This window comes from Tilletiaria anomala, assembly GCF_000711695.1.
Source record: "Tilletiaria anomala UBC 951 chromosome Unknown K437scaffold_23, whole genome shotgun sequence".
Classification (NCBI taxonomy): Eukaryota; Fungi; Basidiomycota; class Exobasidiomycetes; order Georgefischeriales; family Tilletiariaceae; genus Tilletiaria; species Tilletiaria anomala.
The window spans coordinates 40,622-55,702 of record NW_013546999.1 but is presented as its reverse complement, the minus strand read 5'-3'; the positions used below and the strand labels follow the sequence as shown (position 1 = coordinate 55,702).

At 54.3% G+C, this 15,081-nt stretch overlaps 8 protein-coding genes across 8 annotated transcripts; 5 read left to right on the top strand and 3 right to left on the bottom strand.

The window, feature by feature from the left end:
- Positions 1-257: 257 nt before the first annotated feature.
- On the top strand, positions 258-1,860 carry K437DRAFT_267518 (RCC1/BLIP-II; the record flags this gene model as incomplete). The annotated part of the gene is made up of 2 exons (XM_013388770.1): positions 258-711; positions 788-1,860. The coding sequence occupies 2 exons, from the start codon at positions 258-260 to the stop codon at positions 1,858-1,860; spliced, it is 1,527 nt and encodes a 508-aa protein (XP_013244224.1).
- Positions 1,861-1,974: 114 nt separating this feature from the next.
- On the top strand, positions 1,975-2,889 carry K437DRAFT_81145 (uncharacterized protein). The gene has a single exon (XM_013388769.1). It carries the CDS (start codon positions 2,088-2,090, stop codon positions 2,790-2,792), a length of 705 nt encoding a protein of 234 aa, XP_013244223.1. The 5' UTR covers positions 1,975-2,087; the 3' UTR covers positions 2,793-2,889.
- Positions 2,890-3,303: 414 nt separating this feature from the next.
- On the bottom strand, positions 3,304-3,804 carry K437DRAFT_222446 (thioredoxin-domain-containing protein; the record flags this gene model as incomplete). Its single annotated transcript, XM_013388768.1, has 1 exon — positions 3,304-3,804. A coding segment is annotated over one exon (501 nt), but the record flags the coding sequence as incomplete, so codon positions are not given.
- Positions 3,805-4,252: 448 nt separating this feature from the next.
- Positions 4,253-6,849, top strand: K437DRAFT_273337 (uncharacterized protein). The gene is made up of 2 exons (XM_013388767.1): positions 4,253-4,488; positions 4,556-6,849. The coding sequence occupies exons 1-2, from the start codon at positions 4,341-4,343 to the stop codon at positions 6,724-6,726; spliced, it is 2,319 nt and encodes a 772-aa protein (XP_013244221.1). The 5' UTR covers positions 4,253-4,340; the 3' UTR covers positions 6,727-6,849.
- On the bottom strand, positions 6,793-8,523 carry K437DRAFT_222436 (putative SSL1-TFIIH subunit, factor B; the record flags this gene model as incomplete). Its single annotated transcript, XM_013388766.1, has 4 exons — positions 6,793-7,024; positions 7,095-7,730; positions 7,795-8,130; positions 8,192-8,523. 4 exons carry the CDS (start codon positions 8,521-8,523, stop codon positions 6,793-6,795), a joined length of 1,536 nt encoding a protein of 511 aa, XP_013244220.1.
- A 534-nt stretch (positions 8,524-9,057) lies between these two features.
- K437DRAFT_255406 (terpenoid cyclases/Protein prenyltransferase) lies at positions 9,058-11,346 on the top strand. The gene is made up of 2 exons (XM_013388765.1): positions 9,058-9,909; positions 9,979-11,346. Exons 1-2 carry the CDS (start codon positions 9,314-9,316, stop codon positions 11,168-11,170), a joined length of 1,788 nt encoding a protein of 595 aa, XP_013244219.1. The 5' UTR covers positions 9,058-9,313; the 3' UTR covers positions 11,171-11,346.
- K437DRAFT_81127 (DUF1640-domain-containing protein) lies at positions 11,238-12,501 on the bottom strand. Its single transcript, XM_013388764.1, has 5 exons — positions 12,270-12,501; positions 11,943-12,175; positions 11,651-11,825; positions 11,460-11,581; positions 11,238-11,371 (listed from the first exon to the last, which is right to left on the bottom strand). Exons 1-5 carry the CDS (start codon positions 12,343-12,345, stop codon positions 11,306-11,308), a joined length of 672 nt encoding a protein of 223 aa, XP_013244218.1. The 5' UTR covers positions 12,346-12,501; the 3' UTR covers positions 11,238-11,305.
- Positions 12,502-12,747: 246 nt separating this feature from the next.
- K437DRAFT_255404 (initiator tRNA phosphoribosyl transferase) lies at positions 12,748-14,918 on the top strand. The gene is made up of 4 exons (XM_013388763.1): positions 12,748-13,005; positions 13,085-13,139; positions 13,216-14,294; positions 14,378-14,918. Exons 1-4 carry the CDS (start codon positions 12,871-12,873, stop codon positions 14,747-14,749), a joined length of 1,641 nt encoding a protein of 546 aa, XP_013244217.1. The 5' UTR covers positions 12,748-12,870; the 3' UTR covers positions 14,750-14,918.
- The last annotated feature ends 163 nt before the right edge of the window (positions 14,919-15,081 follow it).

Below are 15,081 nucleotides of genomic sequence, written 5' to 3'. Positions count from 1 at the left end.
CTTAACCTGACACCAATATTTCAGCCGTCAGCATGCTCTTTGGTATGCAGAAGACGATGACCTGAGCATGCCCAAGCTGATTGAATGAATCGTACCAACAGCGTACCGTAGACAGCCACACTTCTTAGCTGCAAAACGGCATGTTGGAACGAGCCTCACGCGCCGCCTCCGCCTGGCGTCTTGCCGCATTTGAAGCATTTCCCAGACGAGCCGCCTCCATTGCTCCTGCTCGACGATGCCTCACATGCGGCCGTCGCATGCAGCGGCAACGACTGCTGTGGGCGGGCAGCGTGTTGGACCGCGTCTCGCCGTACCTGCAAGAGGTACCCAAGGACTGGCTCGCCGGCATTGGGATAGTGCAGGATGCCGATGCGGACATCCGATTCACGCACCTCGCCGGCAGCGTGTCGCATTCGCTCTTAGCGTACCGAACGGTGCCAGGGGCCTTTTCAAGCAGCGAAGAGAAAGCAAAATCAAAGGAAAACAGAGCAACGACCATTAAAGATAGCGGGGATCAGGCTCCAGCGCTCAAGGATGAAGGGCACGCCAAGATCATTGCCATAGGTCGAAATACACACGGCCAGCTGGGCTTGGGTTTCACATCTCAAGAAAGCTCGTGGGGAATGGTTCAAAGCGATTTCGAAGGCAAGCGAATAAAGAGCTTGCATGCCGCGAATGGTTCCAGCTTTATCGTGATGGAGCTCGAAGATGGTGCGAACCGTTCCTCGCCACCTGCCTCTCTACGCTGGACTTGCTGACAGCGTTATATGCATCTACGCCCTTATAGGCTCCTCGGCACTGTACGCAATGGGCAATCACACTTCGGGCCAGCTTGGGCTCGGCATGTTAGAGGAAGGCGCGAGGGCCGCAAAAGCGGACTCGGGAGACGCGCAGCTCTCCCTCTTCCCGGCTCCTGAGCGTGTGAGGATAATGTCTACGGCGGAAGGCCCGGGCCGCCTGCGAATCATCTCCGTCGCCACTGGCCTTGATCATGTACTCATTCTGTGCGAATTTCCCGGCCACTGCTTTGTCGAAAGAGTCATTCTGTCCTCTGGCATTAACACCGATGGCCAGCTAGGCATCAAGAGCGCGACCACGCGCTTCCGCACTCATACCCTGCGGCGCATTGATTCGTCACTTTTTAAGCTTAAAGATGGAGATCAAATCGCTGGCATTGCGGCTGGTGGAGACACTTCTTTCGCATGGTCAGACAGTGGGCGGGTCTGGTCATGGGGTAACTCTGAATACGGCCAGGCAGCGCACGGCAAGGCGATCGACCGCATCGACGAGCCGCTGGAAGCAACCGAGCATCTACGCAGCGCGGGCGTCAAGCAGGTCAAGCACATTTCGGCAGGCGGCAGCTTTACTACAATTCTTGATGCCTCGGGGATACTTTTCACCGTCGGGTACGGTCCCATCGGCCAAGGCAAAGATACGATTCAAGCCTTGAACCCGACTCCCCTTCCTCTGCCATCTGTGCGATTTGTCGCATCAGGCTTGGAGTACGCTGCAGCCGTCACAGAAGAAGGCAAATTGCTCGCCTGGGGGCTAGACACAATGGCCAGCCGGCTCGCAATCGACCCGCCCTCCCGCAAGCCATGGCCCTCCTTCATGAGGGCGAGTCGCTTTACGCCCGATTTTTCACGCAGCATCGACGGAGACCCGGCCGACTCACCAGCCTTTGATGCCACGCAAAGTGGAGGGCTGCAAGGCATGCTGCGCGTATACAAGCCAACGCATGTTCATGCCAAGGTGAAGCTGGAGAACTGGGACATTACCGATGTCGCATGTTCCGGTGAGACGCTCTGGGTGCTCGCGGAAGATGGGAAGGAGCCAATGGGAGTTTGGGATACCAAATAATGTAGTGTTGTGATGCATGCTTCCAATGCGATTGCTATTTTTGGGAAGCCTACAAGTCTTCATGCCTATGCAGCGGCGAAGAGGATGCTGCGGAGGGCTTGTCCTGCTTCTCCGAGTCCACGTCCGTCCCTTCGCGCAGCGCCACCCTCTTCTTGAGAATTTCCTTCAATGCATCCAATTTCGCCAGTCCATCCTCTCCCAACTCGGTGGCCATATGTTTGCGATCAATGTCCAGATTGGCCAGAAGCCATTTTTCCTGCTTCAGCGCCACCTTCATCGCTTTGATTGGATCCTCCTTGGCCAGCTTCATCGCATCATCCCGAGCTCGTACGACTTCTTCCGTCATGTCAGACGACCAGATAGTCGGCTGCCCGGAAATGTACTTGGCGAAGGCTCCGAGCAGCGCGCCCGGGTCCCGCTCCTCCAGTTCGTCTGTGTCTCCATGCATGTTGTATGCCAGCATCTCCGCTGAATCGGCCGTGTCGCGCAAGTTTGCACCAAGCTTGGATTTCAGCGCTGACATCACGGCCTCCGCTGTGTCCCTGAACGATGCTTCCTCCTGTGAATCCTTTGAACTGCCTGAAGTAGCCTTTGTCGTTGCTGTATATTTGGCGTTTTCGGGGTCGATTGCATCAGTAGCGCTATTGAATCCGTCCGCATACGCTTGTGCAGCGTTTGCCGTCTTCTCTGCTACTTTCGAGGCAGCCTCCGAAGTAGCATCTGCCAACTTTCCCATAACAGACGATGCTTTCTCGCCTGCATCCTGTGCAGCTGCACTCGCAGCCAAACCAGCCTCTGCGACCTTGTCCGAAGTCGTTTGGTCACTCTGCGAGAAGAAGATATATGCCCCCGGGGAAATCCGCGGGGGAATGGGGGAGATCAGAGTCAGCTCTAACGAAATGATGGAAGAAGGACGCGCATCATTTGACTAACTTCGCTGGCTCGGTCTTTAATCTTCCCTTGCTGCTCTTTGACTTGCTTCAGCAGCTCTTCCGCTCGCTCTTGGGTCAGCATGCTCGGTTTGTCCTTTTCGTCCTTCTTTGCCTTCTTCGGCTTGGGGTTGAGATCGATGTTTTGGGCCTTCCACTCAAATGCGCCTCCTGGCGGCGGTTCCGCGCCTGGCGGATGGTGCTCTTTGGGCTTCTTCCAAGTGGCCTCCTTCTTAGGCTTCTTCTTCGCCATAGGTGCATCGTTCCGCTCTTTGGCCCCCATTTCCTTGCCTTGCGCTTCCAACCAGGTTTTCAAGTCATGATAGCGGAGGTTGCCGTCATAAAGTGCATAGCTGCCTTTCACGAAGGGTGGTTCATCTGATGCGTCTGCAGCCTCCGAGGTGCGAGCCGGGAGCATGATCAGTTTCGGAAGGTCGCTGCCGTGGGCTATATCCAAACCCAAGTGAATACGCGCTGCTGAGCGTACCGGAGCCTGATCACCGCGTGCGGATGCGAATGACATGGATCGCCGGAAATCCAGTGCGAGAGACTTGTACAGCGCAGAGGAAGCAGGTTTATTGGTGAAAAGAAGCACTTTGACACGAGACGGATCTTTTTCTGCAAAATCTTGAATGTTCGATGCCTCAAGCTTCTTGACACCAGCGAGGGGTAGCTCTCCGGCTGAATAATCGGCGAGGGCTTTTGCCGTGCGTTCTCCACGGTAGTCCTTTGGAATGCGCTTTTTGGTAGGCGGGAACATTTTAATGGTCGGGAATCCTTGAATGCCATACTTTCCACACGTCGGTTTATTTCGCTCTTCATCGCAATCAATATTGGCAAACTTAACGACGCCCGACAGCGATTCTGCCGCTCGTTCATACTCAGGGGCAAGCCGCTTGCAGTGACCGCACCATGGCGCGGTGAACGCAACGAGCGTTGGTTTTTCAATGTCCAGAACTTCTTTCTTGAAATTGGACGAGTTGAGCTGCACGACGGCACCTTTGGGATTGAACATTGCAGCCTGGATCAGCGTCGCTGTGACGCCGAGCAGGACGGCAACCGCCATCAGGACCCTCCTGTGAAGAGTCGACATGCTGGGGGTACGGTTGGCGGGACAGTCGGAGACAATAAAGCGCAGGGCAGACGCGAGCAGAAGCCCAGTATGAGCACAGGTGCTAGTGCAGCATGCGAACAACCCCTTCAGGGGCTGCTTATTCAACGAAGAAGGGCAAGACGATTAAGAAAAGGACATGGCAGAGGGTGAGAATCTGTTCCACGTCGACGACTGCAGGATCCAAGGCAAACCAACCATTCGCCGACCACGCACAGCGATCGGCAACTTTTCCATCAGTGATCGGCAACTTCTCCGAAGACTCAACTTCGCAAACAAAAGTAGACCGGCTTCCGGAATCTTTCGCTATTGGCTGCTCTCTAGTCTTACTTCATAGCCCTCAGCTCTGCACAAAGCAAGTGTCAAGGCACATTTGCTATGAGATCATAGGGAGCATCGGAAAGCCTAGTGTTCTAGACGTCAGCTTTACGAGCGAAGGCATGGCGTTTTGCGCAGCTCGGCGCGGAGCAAGCATTTCACGTCAGTGCTCTCTTTGTCAAGATGCAGCAGATTCAGCTACTGTATGGCGCTCGATGGCCCACACTGGGCCGAGTGTTCGGCAACGAGCTTTAACTCGAGTGATACATGGTGAACGCCAACCAATTGAAATTTAGAATCAGGTATGCTGCTGACTTTGCCCTGCATGTCCATGCAGGTCTACCCTACTCGACGGCTATCTCTGGTTCCTGGTTGCAGCCCCCAGCGTTCGAATCAGGCACATCGCCGTTCGAGCGAGTGGCATCATGGAGTCATCGCTCAATCTCTTCAGCCGGGAGCAACACATCAAATATGGACTTAGATCCACGCGGAGTAGATCATCAGCTCTTTGAAGAACCTTCTGAAGACTACAGGCACCTTCTGGCATCTCTGCCAAACGCCGCATCACAGGCCGTTGTCGAAAACCCCAACTCACTGCCAGTTTCATCCCAGATACTGGCGCAGATACTTGGCGATGAATCACTTTCAAGGCCTGTTCGTCTCGACAAAGCCGCCAACATCCTAGCAGACCTGGTGAAGCTCGGCACCAGAGTGCCTGAACACATTGTTTTCGCGCATGCAGCCAGAGCCGCCGCGGAAGACATTTCGCGACTCACCGAGGAAATCTCCGATTGGCGAACGAGCGAGCAGGCCAGGAATAGGCTGCAGCAGGTTCTAGTGTGGATCGCACTATCTCCTACAGCATCGCAGGCCGCCTTGAAAGGAGAAAGAGAGGACGTCGCAACAGCAATACAGCGAGCGACTCTCAAAGTTATAGAGGCCACCGAATCTCCCTTGCATTTCGAGAGGAGACTCCTTGCTCAATTTATCATCTTGTTAGCTCACAAGGGCTGGCTTAGCGAGAGCTTTAGCGGAAGATTGCTAGCTCAGACTTTCACTCTCTCGATGCCAACATCGAAGCGGGACTCGGACGGGTACGCTGCTTGGATTATGTGGTGCGACAGCGTACTCGAGCAATGCAGAAAAGCATACACTGGGGCTCCACTACCTGCATGCCTGCAGAATGACGCGGAGAGTATTTTGATTAGCACATCACCAACTGCTAACGAAGCCGACAACACACTCTTTTTCAGCCTTATCAGTCAGCGCTTCGACGTTGTTCTTAGCTACTGGCGGCAAAGGCTTTTGTTTGGCGGTCGCTCAGGTATCACTCAAGACCTCATGGACTTTGGCTTTGGAGAGCTGAAGCAACCAATGGAGTGTCAATTGCGTGCCGAATCCTGGGCGCAGCCTGTAATTGGCGTCAACGACCCAACTTGTCTGAAGCGACATGCTAGCGACAGCGAGGGGTATTATACGCTGCGAGCCCTTGTCAATGGAAAGGATTCTGAGCAACTGCAGCGGATATATCTGCGGTGGACGACGACTCTCCGCACCGCAATCAAGGCGGGAACCGCTGCCCAGGAGAGTGAGGCTCGGTGTCATGGACAGGAAGGTCTGCGGGTGGATCAGTGGATTGAATGGAATCATCTACTCGACATCGAGCAGGCTCCTTCGTTCAAAGCTTCTCCCCTGCTAACTCCGGAGGCGTACCTGAATTCGGCTCGAGGTCAAGGAGTCGGCTTCGACATATTTCTTGCTAATTGGACTCGGCTTCATCGTGAAGCACCGACTTCAAAGAAAGCTCAAGATTCGCTCCAAGTGGATTGCAACATAAGAGCTGAGCGCCCGCGTGGGCCAATGTCCCTGCGTGAACGTGCATGCATGGTCCTTCAAGATATGCTCTCCCTGGATGTCCCCCCCGCCGAAAAGGAGTGGAGCATGATTTTCAATGCGTTCATTTCAGAAGGTCACCAAGCCATACCTGAAATCTACGCCTTGGGCGCTGCACTTGAGGTTCTATCTCCCATACCGACAAAGCCTATGACCGACCCTACGCTGCAGGCCGCATTAGAAAGGTTCCAGCCGTGCATCCGGGCAACGCTTTCAACCAGGATCAGCGCGCTTCAAGCGTGTCTGCACGTGCGCTCGGACAAGGGCGGGCGCTTACTCGAGCAGGCACATATGATCTTCCGGGAACTCTGGCAATGCATCGTCGTCAATGAGCATCTAGACAAGCAGTCGGAAGAAGCTCGCGATGAAGCGCTCAACGACTTTTGGGCATACGTCCAACATGCGAATCGAAGAATCAGCAAAAAGCCTTTTCGGGAAGCTTGGCAGGGGGTTGCGTCGGATAAAATCACGCGGTTAACGATCTTCCAACGACTCAGAGCGATGCGTGTGCTGAAGAGCTACATCAATATAACGATGCAACACGCCTCTCACAAGGGCTATCTAGACCTATCACGCAGCGAGTCAGATGCTGTACACGCATCGCAAAAGGGGTGAATTGACACGCACCGCTCTTGCGATTACGATGATTGCCCTGTAATGGGATGGCCGCTACCTGCGGTGTCAGCAGCAGCCTGGACATACATGTAGGGTATCGTGCACGAAAGTGTCGCATTCGATGCAAAAATGATTGTTGCACTTAGGGCACCTATACCGGCTTGAGGCGGCATAACCATCAGCACTGCTACCCTGAGCTTGACCTTGGAGATGGCCGTCAACATCAGCATCGTCTTTACTTCGTTCCGGGAAAGAAACGTTGCAGGAGAAGCATGCTGGTGGCGAATCTGCATCGACACTGCGTGATCGGCAGGAGCAGAGCGAGTCAGAAAATTGCTCTGAAGCGTCCCTCGCGACCATCTACGTACTCTGCCCAGCGGATTGCTTTGTAACCAGACACTGGAAAGAGGTGGTGGTAGCTTCTGGCAAGATGTGTGCTCATGACGGCCGTCAAGCCGCACACGGGGCAATCGGTCGGAACGTCGCACAATTTTGCTCCGCATCTGGCGCACAGGAAAGCTGGGCCGGATCGGAACTTGCTGTGGCACGAGCACAGGGTTGCTTTGCTCGCGGTTATGAACGGCAGAAGCGTTGGGAATCCCATGCTGAGGAGATCAGTACCGTCATAGAATTCATCATCGTCCTCCTCATCCTCGGCATTCGAGCCGCCATCCACCCCTTCATTATTGAGCTGCGTGGCAGTTCGTCTCCTTTTGCGCATCGCCCGTGCGTCCATGGCATCGCTGGCCTCCAGTTCTGGAGGCGGTACAGCCTCGAAGATAAGATCTCGAAAGTGCCCCTCGTTGAGTGCAACCCCAAATCGACCGTGCGTGTGCTTTGACAAGTCTTTAAGGACTTTAAGCTCTGCTGCAATGCTAACGACGGAGACGCGCACACCATCACGCGCGAGAGCCGAAATGGTGTCATGAATGTTGCCCGGGTCACAAGTCGTCAGCGATCCAAATATCAGAAGGATTTCACGGGAATTGGAAGAAGGGAGATGCCTGAATGATCATTTAAAAGATGCGTAAGCATTGCCGTTGCTCGCGTTATCCTCGCAGAACTCACGCAATGCTACTCCTCGCCATCTCAAGAGCATTCTGCAGACTTGGTTCCCCCCTTGGTTCCCACTTTCTCTTGTTTGCAAGCGCTTGCACGTGCTCAACCGTATTTCCTCCCATGCTGACGACCTTCTCGGCAACGCCGTCTCGTGTAGCCAAAATGCCAAGTTGACCAATCGGGTTTTGGTCAAAATATTCTGCCACAAATTCGCGTGCATATTGCAATGTGAGGTCGTATCTGTTCGGCCGCAAGTCCTTATCTGTCATTGCTTCCGACAAGTCGAGGATCAGGACTAGATGTCGGATGATACCGCGCTGAACCGGAGACGCCTCTGCAGCCGTCCTGCAAGTATGGGGAGCAGGATCAGCACGCAGTCCTACGTATGATCTGAGTGGATACATACCTTCGTCGCTTTGCGGCATCCAGGAAACTTTTCACGGCACCCGCGAGGCCTCCAGACTCGTCCTCTTGTACTGCATCCCAGCTGCGCTTGTAATTCGCTTCCCAGGAATAGCTCGTTGCCTTCGCTTTAACTTTCCCCTTGCCTCGGTCCCTTGGTCTTCCCAGCGCCCGTCTTCCAGCTTCCTTGTGCCCTGAACCGGATGGCTCGACGGCTTTTCCTTTTCCCTTGTCGCGTTGGGGCCTCAGCGTTCGTCCGCCCCCTCCAAGTGCCACTTGGAACGACTCTTCTAGCGTCGGCAGGTCATCATCGCTGTCGTCCGCAAAATGATCCATGTCGAGATCCATAGGGTTGTCATCGTCGACGATAAAGTCGTCTGTGCCCACCATCTTGGAAGAAGTGGCAGATAACCGTGGTCGCTCTGTCTGTGCGGTTGACTGATCCTCTTTCTTCTTCTCTGATAGCTTCCTGACTGCTGCCCATGCGAGCTTATCTCACAGAATGCTGGCAGCCTTGCGCCTTGGCAACAGGCTATGTGAGTTGTTGCTTGTAAGCGCGCTGAGGGTGCTGACGGCCAAGCTGGTTGGGCGTCATTGCAGATGACTTCGGCAACTTCCCGCAAGCTGTGCAACTGCATCTCGGCGATCAAAAAGAAGCCCCAACCCTAATTGCACTTCACCCGCTTTTTCTCGCTTAGACCGGTTATACGCGTACCCGCATGGTGGCTGAACGAGAAGCCGTTTGTGCTGAATGAAGAAGACACCAAGGCACGGACGTCGGACGTGCTGGCGTGCAGCGTGCTCGTTCACAACTCCATTTAATGATAATCCCAACTTTCTTTGATCATGGCTCCATCCATATAAGCACAAAGGAAGCAAAGCTGCAGGGTACAAGGAGAACTACATGTTACCGTGGCTCGAGAGAAAATGTGAGCCGCAGGCTGGCGACATGTCGATATCAACACACTTTTCTTAGCAAGGATGTCCATTCGCAACTGATGGTGTTCGCTATTCTCAATCTTGTTCTCACTGCCTCCACTCCACCGTCCACGGTATTTGCATAGTGTATAGGGAACAAGCAGAGCTGCGCAGAAATTTCGAAGTCTGAGGTGCAGCACTGCTCAAGATGCCAAAGTCTGAACTTCGTCAACCGCTGTGTTCTACACCGTTGGACAGCTACTCGTCTCCAACATCTGAAGAGCAAGTGGAAGTTGAGGCATCTATATGCAGTTTGTTGCCGCCTCATCGCCTTTCGTCATCATCGCAGCCCAAACTCAACAGAAAAGCGCATCTGGCTTTCCTCCGCAAGAATCTTAATACATTACCTGGGACCTACGTCGCTTTCGATTCGAACAGAAGCTGGCTACTTTATTGGGTCCTCCATGGGCATGACCTGCTCGGGTCACCATGGGGTGCTGCCGGCACTCAAGATCCACGCGCAGACCCATCCCTTCGAGATCACCCTGGAAATGTTTTCAGCCAGGACAATGCAGACGAATCAGACCGGCGACGAGCAGTCGAGACTTTACTCTCCTTCCAGAACGCCGAGACCGGCGGGTTTGGAGGCGGAGTCGGGCAAGTGGCGCATTTGATGGCGTCATATGCCGCTGTGTGTGCATTATCCATTGCGGGAAAACCAGGACTCACTTCCAAGACGGCCAGTGCCCAAGCAGGCAAGGAAATGACATCCGAGCCTGGGGCAGGCTGGGATGAAATCAACAGGTACGCTTAAATTCGTTCGGCAGAGGTGTCGATACTGCTGACACAATGCCTTTCATCTGATGAGCACAGACTCAAGATGTATACATGGCTGCTCTCTTTGAAGCAACCAGATGGATCCTTTGTCGTACATCACGGCGGCGAAGTCGATGTTCGGGCATCCTACTGCGTCCTCTGCATCTCCCTTCTGTTGGGCATTTGCACTCCAGAGCTCATCGAAGGCATGGACGAATTCATCGCGTCGTGCCAGACATACGAAGGAGGGCTGGCTGCAGGTGCATGGCTCGACGGTGCAAAAGAAGCTGCTTCGCTGCGCCAAGCGGATGGACAATGGCTGGTGCCTGCGATGGGTGAAGCGCACGGCGGATACGCGCACTGCGCGCTCGCATCCCATCTCATGCTTCGGCGTCTGAGAGCGGGTCTGCCACGCCCATCTCGTGTCACACGTTCACGGCGGCAACTCGATCTCGACGCTTGCCTGCGCTGGGCCGTATCGCAGCAGGGTCTAGCGATCGAAGGCGGTGCCTTCCGAGGGAGGACAAACAAGCTTGTTGACGGCTGCTACGGCTGGTTCGGCGGGGGAGGCATGTTTGGTGTGCTGGAGGCAGCCTTGATCGTTGAGGGGAAGCGGTATCCGCCCGCACCTGTGTCGACACCCCTTGCTGCTGGCGCCCCTACAGGGAATACGGCAAATTCGGCACCAAAGGCGAAGGCAGCAAGCGAAGATGCTAGCAGTGAAGGTGTTCCAAGCTCGTGCGACCATGATTCTTCCGATGCCTGGAGCACCGAGGACGAAGCCGCACCCTCGCCTCCATCTACACCTCCCGATGCGTATCTCTACGATCGTGTTTCCTTGCAAGAGTATATCCTCTTCGTCGCTCAAGTCGAGACTGGCGGCTTGAGAGACAAGCCCGGCAAAAGGCCCGATGCGTACCACACGTGCTACAACCTCTCCGGCCTCTCCCTTGCTCAACATCGACTGCTGCCATGTGAACAAAGTTTTGCAGCATTCCAAAAGGTGTGGAAACGCGCCTCGCCCGAAGAAGCGCCGGGCTCCACTTCAAGCGCCGGTGCAAAGGCTGAAGCAGACGCAGACGCCTGGCGATCGCACTGTTATGCAGCGACGCTTGCGTGGCGTGAAGATTTTGCGCAACGTTATGCCGTCGGTGGAGAGCAGAATTTTCTCACACCCACACACCCGGTGATGAACATCGCATTCATCCGTGCCAAAGGTATCATGGACTACTTCTACGGTCAAGGGTGAGAATGGTCGCACTACAAGGGTTTGGTGAAGCGGACAATGCAAAGGAGGGTGGGAGGACGTTTACAGTACAACAATGTAGCGTATCATCGGAACTGCCTCGAGTCCTTCTATCATTCGAACCGAAGAAAAGATGGTCTACCGGAACATCCTCAAATACGCAAGGAGTAGTGCAGCACTACCCGTAGCCACACCGACAAGGTACTGGGGCAGAAAATTCGCGTCATTGGATCAGCAGGTGCGCACTTTCGGAAAAAGGTGACCACGCTTCATTGAGGGTATCGATACCTACCTGTAGGACGTTAAACTTGGCACTCTGAATGCTTGTGCGTAGACCAGCGATTTCGGACTCAATGCGCGTGTCAACTTCCTTTATTTTAAGTGCATGAACGGAGGACTCGTCTCGGATGCGCCCTGAAATTAAGATTAAAGTCCGTCGTGAGATTCCGATGCGCTGCTTTTCGCCTGCATGCACGAACACACCTTTCTCCAAGTTCAAGTCAAGCCGTACACCAGCAGTCGTGCGTGTGATCTCCTCGCGCAAGCGCTGCTTCAGACGCTCGATATCGGCCATGAGCCGCTCATTCTCGGTCTTCATCAATGCAAAGTCGTTGTGCTCGAGCAGCTGCATCTCGGATTTTAACCGCGCAAAATCGACCTGCGAGCGAAGGGAGCAGTGGAATGTAAAGCAGGCTCAGGTTGTATGAGCAAATGAAAGCATGGAGTGCGGAGCAGAAACAACCTTTCCAAAGATATGGCCGATTACAAAACTCACTTTTTGCGTATATCGCCATTTCTCACCCTCTTCTCTGCTAACCAAGCCTTTCGCAAGATTATCAATGCTCTCATTGATGACGTCGGTCAGAGAGGCTGCTAGCACATCCGCTTGTTGCTTTGGCATGCCCGACGCTTCGAGCCGCGCAACTAGATTGAAAGTGTCGAAATGCGGTGCGGAGGCTCGTTGCGATTCAGTTGCGTGTAATCGGCGGCGGGAGAGGAGAGTAGATGCTGCGGGGGGGATGCGGTGAGCTGCAAGTGCCCGTCATAACCTCAGGCCCCAGGAACCATTGGAATGGTTCCCTAGAAAGTGAAAAGGACGAACACTCACCGGACGGAGCGATGCTTGGACGCGCTATTCGCATCAAGGGTAAACCCGCGATCGGGGAGAGATGCAACATGCTGCTTATTTCGCTAATCAATCGGAGAGATTGAGGGTTGGAAGCGGGGAATGTACGATTACACAGCGCTCTCAGACCCGAGCCGTGAGTGCAAGCGCAGAGCAAGATTGGGTATTAAGAGTAGAGAACCAAAACTCGAGAGACTCTGACGGCCTGCGTACATGCGGAGCGTGCTGCATACAGTGAAAGCGAATGGCGATGGTGTTGGCTCAGGGAGGACTGAGGATGCGCTGGTGCGCGGAAGTCCGATCGGAGGGCAGTCACGTTACTGTCAGTCACACAGGCCAAAGCACAGCACAGGCACCAGCGAGTTGCACCGAATGAGTGTGTGCAACACCACTTAATCCATTTAAAAACATCGGGCATCGGCTCTCATGGAAAGGTTCGAATGCTCGACCACGACGGCTATCTGATACCATGAATGATGTTGAAGGCGCACGAAAGCGTGCTCAGCATCACACAGACCCGAAGAGTCGAGGGGGCGAACATGAAATGGGCGAATGTTCGGTGCCTTTTGCCAGCAACATGCCTCTAGAAGATGAGCTGAATGACTTGCAACTTGGCGCAGCGTTTGATCGCAAAAAGCTGGACAGGTTAGCAGCACAGGAGATCCGCAAGATCAGCCGTGATCAGCGAAATAGGCTTCACAGCATTCACCAAGTGCGTCCAAGGTCTGCGCAGGTCTTCATTCTCGAAGCAAGAGCTGGCCTGACCAAGAGAGTGCATTTCTTTTTGGCAGGACTCCCTCTTCGTGCGCCAGATCGCTAAGAAGTATCCTCGTCTGGCACTCATAGGTGAGCAGCCTTTTGCATACATTCTCGCAATGCTGCTATCAAAATCCCGTGCTGAATATTTTTTACAAAAATGTAGCGAATCTTCGATGCGGTGCTTGGTACACCCCTCCCGATTTGACGTCCGGCTGCTCGTACTTCAAGTCGACCGACGGACACGCTTCGCAATGGTCATTTTCGCTCAAGCGTAGCAATCTGCACATCATAGATCTCCTGGCAGCCCACCACGATGGGTTCATCATCGTTGACTCTACTCGCCGTGGTAAATCGACACCCGACGCACTTTCCAAAACGATACCCGTTTGGTGTGCGGTGCTGAACATGGCTTCGCGCCTGAGGTGGGGCGGCTCATTTTCATCTGAGGTATCATCAACTCACGGGTCTCCTTGGGATGAACATGCGGATCTGTCCACTCCTTCGGATGTTGTCTCACGGAGTGAACACGACCAGATCGCCAGCCGAATCGAAGGCTGGGCTGCGGCGTTGCTTGACTCTGATCTTGACATACCAAGACTGGACAAACCGCTCAAGCCGATCTTCATCACACCGCAACGCGCCACGACTCCCGACCTGGATTACAAAAGTATCCCTTACCATCCTGTAGTGTGCCTCTCCGTCTCGCGCCTCACACAAGGCGGTATGGCGTACGCGCACGGCTCGCCCTCGTCCCCAATGTTCGTGTACATGCAAGGGGCAGGAGACGATCACGAGAATTGGGCGCGTGGCCTCACACCGACCGCCTGGTGGGATGAGCGCAACCATGCTGCGCTACTAGAAGCGGAGCGTGGCCATATCGAACTGCTCGTCGACGAAATCGTTCAGCGCGAACAGACTTCAGGCAATGCGGGGGGGCGCGCATGGTTTGCACCAACTGCCGCACGCAAACATGAGCAGCAGCTGCAGTGCGATGAAGATGTCGCACGGATACAGGGGACCTGCATAGTCATTAAACGATGCGCGCCAGATATTGCTGCAAAGGAGCGGACGGCGGGGAAAAGGATGTTGATTCAATGCGATTTGCGAGGGGCGGATGAGGGCGAAGCTGGGAGCGATCAACAAGAGAGGAAGCTGGGCGATGTGGATACTGTGCTAAGACTTGGATTGCCTGCCGGGAAAAAGAGCCTGCCTCTCTTCAACCGTGCACTCCACTCTGTCTTGGTAAGTTCCGAACACCGGCGTATTCCCAGCTGCCCCCAAGAGGACTTGTCTCACAGCCATGCTCGTCCTGGTTTAATTGACAGAACACCGTAAACGCGAGCGTTGCACAACGCCCAGCGGTAACTACGGGTGACATTGTCATCAGCGACGCAAGTGGCAAGGATCTTTCCGGCTCAATAGCAGTGTTACTGCTTTCTGTCCTGTACGACGAGAACAGGCGTTGGGTTGCATCCTCACCCACATCCGATCATAAACAGCCTGACGAGCGATTACCACAGCTAGTACAAGCTCAAATTGCGGCACACATTCGCACGCTCACCAAAGACGCCGTGCGCAAGCGATGCCAGTGGCTCATTTCGGATGCAAATGTTGTCGTGAGCAGCGCAGGCCCGTCCAGGGCTTGGCTGAATCGGGTGAATGATGTCCTGCTCACCCCAAATGCCATCGGACCTTGAAGCGGGATTGGAGTACCAGGAATCAATACAATATTGTCTCATGCAAACACGCTCTAGGATGTAACGATTTCTTGTGGGATTCAACGCTCATCCGCCCTCCGTATTCAGCGTTCGTTGGCAGGCATCGTGTAAGGATGATGGATGAATGATAAATACAAAAGGATGAATACAGCCTCACCAAGCCTCACTCTATGGTTCTGAGCGCATCAAACCCCAGGTCGACAGAACTTTCAGGGAATCAGTAGTGTCAGGCTTTGTCAACTTGACGCCACCCAATTCGGTTCGCTTGCTCTCCTTCGATCGGCGCGGCGAGAGTGTTCTTGTTGCTTTCG